The 5401-nt window shown below is 52.6% G+C and overlaps 1 protein-coding gene across 2 annotated transcripts; it reads right to left on the reverse strand.

Moving 5' to 3' along the window:
• Positions 1–1036: 1036 nt before the first annotated feature.
• Positions 1037–3780, reverse strand: HEXIM1 (HEXIM P-TEFb complex subunit 1). Of its 2 annotated transcripts, none has more exons than XM_048517874.1 (2): positions 3763–3780; positions 1037–3021 (listed from the first exon to the last, which is right to left on the reverse strand). In XM_048517874.1, exon 2 carries the CDS (start codon positions 2584–2586, stop codon positions 1489–1491), a length of 1098 nt encoding a protein of 365 aa, XP_048373831.1. In that variant the 5' UTR covers positions 2587–3021; positions 3763–3780; the 3' UTR covers positions 1037–1488. The 2 variants fall into 2 exon arrangements, with proteins under 2 accessions (XP_048373831.1, XP_048373830.1); XM_048517873.1 differs by lacking the exon at positions 3763–3780 and adding an exon at positions 3568–3584.
• Between the last annotated feature and the right edge of the window lie 1621 nt (positions 3781–5401).

Consider the following 5401-nt stretch of genomic DNA (forward strand, 5'->3'; position numbering starts at 1 on the left):
GGTCGCTAACAAAAGGAGCTGAAGGCCACCTGCTGGCTTCTTTATTTACGAAAGGGTCGCTAACAAAAGGAGCTGAAGGCCACCTCTGGAAACACAACCCTTCAGAAAACGGCTAGTAACTAGTATTATTAGTAATTATGAGGGGATTTATCACCCCAAGGACGTAAATATGATCAGGTTCACAGGAAATTTCTCTCTCAATAAGAGCACACTGCAAACGCTGAGCTAACTAATTCACACACAACCCTCCGAACACCCAAATTATCACACGCAAAAAGAAAAGGAGACGTAAACTGACCACACAGGTTGTTTACTCACAAAAGGAGATCAAAACTATTCAGCTGGCTCGAGCAAGAAAGCCAAATTGTGCAAGATACGAAAAGGAGAAAAGGACACAGACAAACAGTAACGACTCATGACAGGTCACTGGGCGACTTCGATAAACTCCTACCTTTGTAATTGAATGCAAAGCAAAACCTGCCCTTCCCTGGGGAAGATCCTGTCTTCAGACCCTAATCCGATGCTCCAATGTAAGTTTAAAAAAGGAGACAGATTATGTGCTACTCCCTCCATAACATGGTCGTACCCTGTGAGTCAGAATGCTGCCATGTTATTCACAGTGAACACTTTCCAAGAGATAGAAACTATAACCACAAGATCTAAAATTCTCTCTTTCATCCCGGATATTGTTGAACAAATCACATGCTCTCATCCTAAGACTCTCGGTATATAAAATGGCAACAGTGGCCTACTCCGCAGGGCTGTTGCCAGAGCAAACACCTTGTGACAGCAGCGTTCACTTTAAACACACACATACAGAAGCACACAATGATTGTTAAGGCAAACAGTAAAATGACAGGGCTGCAAAAAGAAGAAATATTAAATGAAGGAATCCAACACGACGGCAGAACTCCATTTAAAATAAAAAGGACAGAACACTCAGACATCCAGCATCCACCTGGAAAAATTATTCATAATATTCTCTGGCAGAAGAGAATATGTTGAATTATTTTTCTAGAAATCCACACGAGAATGGTTAAACATCCTTAAATTTATTTTATCAGTAAATCTGTGTATCCTTTCCAGAATGTGACTGACATTTCACCAACCCGCCCACCCACACCAATACCCTCTGACTGAGAAGTGACATACAATGCAAGTTTCAACAAGTCTGAATGAGTGAAAGTCCTCCCACGAACACTAAAAGTCTCCTTAAGAAAAGAAAAGAGAAAATCAAGCACCCCACTCCAAGACTCCCTGATTACAATTCATTTGAAAGGAAAAAAAACCAAAAGCACACACTATGTTATAGCTATAGGTTCAAAAACAATACAAGGTTTTGATTTTATTCTGATTAAGTCGTCAAAGGCAAAAGAAAAAAGGTCCACTGTCTTTGTCTATTTACACACTCACAACACGGATCTTGCCGCCTTCTTGGAAAAGCCACCGTCTCTCGCCCCTGGGACCCCCTCCCGGCTTTGGGCAGCTTCACTCTTTGGCCTTGGCGAGAGGCAGCTCTCGCTGCTGCCTGCGGAGTTCGTTCTCTTTCAAGAGTTCCTGGTTCTCTGCCCGCAACCTGTCCAGCTCTTGCTGCAGCTCCCTGACCCGGTCGTCCTGCGCAGAGTCCCCGGAGAACTTCTTGCTCTCCATCCGCAGCTCGTTGTTCTCGTCCTCCATCCTGGACAGGCACTTCTCCAGCTCCAGGTACTCCTTGATCAGCTCTTGCTTGCTCATGTTCTGCAGGCTCTCCACGTGATACCGCTCGTAGGTCTCCGAGAAGTCCTTCTGCAGGAACTCGCTGCCATCCCCGCCCATCCCGTCGCTGCCGCCGTCTTCCTCCTCCATGAAGTCCTCTTCGCTGGTGTCGTCCGACTTGGTGGCAGACCTCTTCGGGTAGAGCCCTGTCTTCAGGTCCGGCTCCTCCTGGTCGTGGTCCTCCATTAGGAACTGGGTGGTGTTGTAGGGCGCGACCGGCTGCCCCTTGGCAAACATCTCGGCCCGCAGCCTGGAAGCCCGCTGGCTTTGCTTCTCGTCAAACTTCTTCTTCTCTTCCCAGCTGAGCTTGTAGTAAGGCTTCCAGTGCCTCTTCTTCTTGGAGGGGCGCCTCCTGTGCTTCTTTTTGCCAAACTGCCTTTCCTCTTCCCCGCCAGCTTGGGGCCTGCACCTCTGGCCCCCGGGACCACAATATTCTTGGCAGGGCAGGTCCTCGTGGGGCCCCTCAGGCCCTTCGTCTCCCGTCCCCTGGAGATCCTCTGCCGCAGCACAGTTCTGGCCACCACCCGCCCTGCCAGCACCTTCCGGGGTGTCGGAAATGTGGCTCACCCCATATGGTGGGGGAGCCATTGCACCCTCCATATCTGGGCAGGCATCGTCTCTGCCCCCCTGCTGCTGCTGCTGCAAGGCCTCTCTTGGCTGCCACCTGCCGTCCAGGTCTTCTCTCGGGAGCAGCTCTGGATTGGTGGGCAGAGGCTCCAGGAAAGGCCCTCCTCCGCTGCCATCCCCCCCACCAGCAAGCCTGCAAGGGGAGAAAGGAGAAGTCTTGCCATTGGGCTGCTGCCGATTGGCAGAAAGGACAGCGTCAGCCATAGCCGCCTCCTTTGAGACAACAGCCGAGAGGGGCTGGTGCTTATTTGGGGGGGGGGGGCTTAAGTCCAGGGGGGCAGCTCCCTCTGCTCCTCCAAGGGGGAGACCAGCAACACCGTGAACCTCTGAAGTCCCGCTGCCGGTGTTGCTGGGGCAGCCAGCTTTACCCTGTGCAAGTCCTGGGGAGCTCCGTGCCTTTGGGCACTCTAGGCCTGGCACCAGTTCTCACGATGGCACACTTGGCGCAGCCACCACCACGCACCACCAGCAGCCCGTGCAGTAGCCGGAACGCAGTCTTCTTTGCCCAGCGGCCTCTAGTCCAGCACTGACCTCCCGGCACTGGGCAGCGTCCGAAAAACCAGGTCTCTCTTCCTGGTTCTGGGTCTCTCTTCCTCTTCTACTTCATTGCAACAGCAGCTGCCAACCCAGTTTCCACATCTGGAAATCCAAAGCGGGGATAAAACAAACAGATGTTCGAGGCAGGGCACAAAGTCAAGGCAACAGAAGTTTGATCTCCCCCCCAAAAGAAAGTGGCAAATAATAACAACAATGTTCAATTAAAGAAAGATAATCCAAGAGACGGCGAAGGCCACGGAAGGGTTAAGTGGCAGGCATCTTCTGGGCTGCAGGCCGCAAAGGGTTAAGTTGCTCCAATCCAGGCACCCCCGAGGGTTAGTGCAGTTCCAGCGAAGCCCCCAAAGGCCAAAAGCGGCCCCCGATGAGACCGGGCGTGCAAGCGACAGTCCGCAGCCCCAGAAGAAAAATTGCAGAGGGGAAAAAACCCGCCTTGCAGAGTTTAAACTCAGCCAAGAGAAAAACAACCCCGCTCCGGCCTTCGAAGGGTTAAAACAGCTGGCCAGCACGGCCAGCAAAGAGTTAAAGCGGGCGCGAAGGGGTTAACAGTTCCTCGCACTCCCTGCGCTCCTACGCCCGCCCATCCGCGGAGTTGGCCCCGCCCTCCCCCACGGCTCCTTCTCCCCTCACCAAAGCGCCGCCAGTTCTCAACTGCTACTCCCAGCACGCTACCTCGCCTTATATAAACGAGCCAGCCCCCACCTGTCACCGCGCAGGCGCCTCTCGCCCCCCTTGCCCCGAGGTTTCTCGGGATTTGTGGTCTCCTCCCCCGATCGATTGCCCGGCTGGCTCCCGAAGTCGCGACTACACTTCCCAGAATCATACCTGGGGTGCGCCCGTCAGCCAATCGGTTCCTGGAGAAGGCGGGAAGAAAATCGAAACACCTTCTGATAGGCCTCCTAAATAAGTGAGTCATGAATGGCTAGAATGAATGCCTTTCATTTGTATATTAACCAATGAGAAGAAGATAGAGGGAGGCGGCAGAAGAGGTGGGAAGTGGAACATACCATCTGTAGACAGATGTATAAAAAAATCTCTGCACGCCCCAAACGACTCGAGAGACTCCCCATTAGGCAGCTAAAAGCGAATATCAATCGCCACACTCTGTCCCCTTCGTGACGTCGGTACCGGGAAACAGCACGGTGTTCTCCCCCCATAAAGACAAAATGGTAGCGCCCCAAAAGTAGTTCTGACAGGATCCCGCAGATTAAGACGATTTCGAATTTGCTCGCCCCGCCTGGAACCCGAAATCTCAACAGTAGGTCGTGTCCGTAGGAGCTGAAGGGGTGTCATCTGGGGGCGAAATGGATCCGCGGGGAGAGGGGAGCGGGAAGCCCTCGTCGGCGGAAGAATACCTTTCATTGTGCATCGAAATGGCAGCCACGACCTATGACGGCCAGTGATCCGCGCGGAAGGAGTTGTAAACAAAACGAAGAAATGAGTGCCGTCTTAAAGAGACAGAGTCCTTTCGAGCACATGGATCCGAGATGCCCTAGAAGGGGATGATGGGGTAGTGGTTAGAGTCTGCGCGCTCCCGTCCTCCCTGAAAGAGATGCAGGGGGGCGGGGATGAAACGGATCAGGGAAGAGAGTGTGAACTCCTGGGGCGGTGCAGCCAGAGAGAGAGAGAGAGAGAGAGAGAGCTCTCTTGCAGTGGGGTTGGGTGGGGTGGAGGGATGCTCTAAAACCATAGGTGTCAAACTCGCGGCCCTCCAGATGTTATGGACTACAGTTCCCATCACCCCATGCCAGTATCATGATGACAGGGGATGATGGGAACTGTAGTCCATAACATCTGGAGGGCCGCAATTGTGCTCCAAACCCTCCTGCTCCTCTGATAATAAAGTGCAGGACCAGGCATTGAAAGCAGAAGATCAGATAAAAATGCAGAAGTTGAAAAGCTGATTTAAAAAATAGAGAACTCCTTGCCACAAGATGTGGTCCTGGCCTCCCAGGTGCAGGGGAAGGGAAGGCTGTACCATTTCAGCCTCAGGTTGAGGAGGTCGCATTTGTATGCTTTTCACCTGCAAAAATTCCCCCAAAAGTGCAGGGTCTGCAACCTGTGGCTCTCCAGATGTTCATGGACTACAAATCCCATCAGCCCCTGCCAGCATGGCCAATTGGTGGGCTGATGGGAACTGTAGTCCATGAACATCTGGAGAGTCACAGGTTGCAGACCCCTTAGTTTCCCACTCAGAGGAAATTCCAGAAACTTTGCAAAATGTGATCCCTCCTGAGTCGAGTGCAGCTTTATTCTGCTGGCCTGAGATGGCTGTAAAACGGGAACAGACAAAAGTCATGGAGGTCTGCTGGTGGTTGTTAGCCACAGCAGCTACACAGAACCTCCATGTTCAGAGGCAGTTTGCTTCTGAACGCCAGTCACTGTGGGTGGGTGAGGGGGGGCAACAGTAGGAGAGGAGTGTTGCCCTCCTGATGGTCTCTTAGTGAGTCCCTGAAAGGGAAAC

This window comes from Sphaerodactylus townsendi, linkage group LG15, assembly GCF_021028975.2.
Source record: "Sphaerodactylus townsendi isolate TG3544 linkage group LG15, MPM_Stown_v2.3, whole genome shotgun sequence".
Taxonomy (NCBI): Eukaryota; Metazoa; Chordata; class Lepidosauria; order Squamata; family Sphaerodactylidae; genus Sphaerodactylus; species Sphaerodactylus townsendi.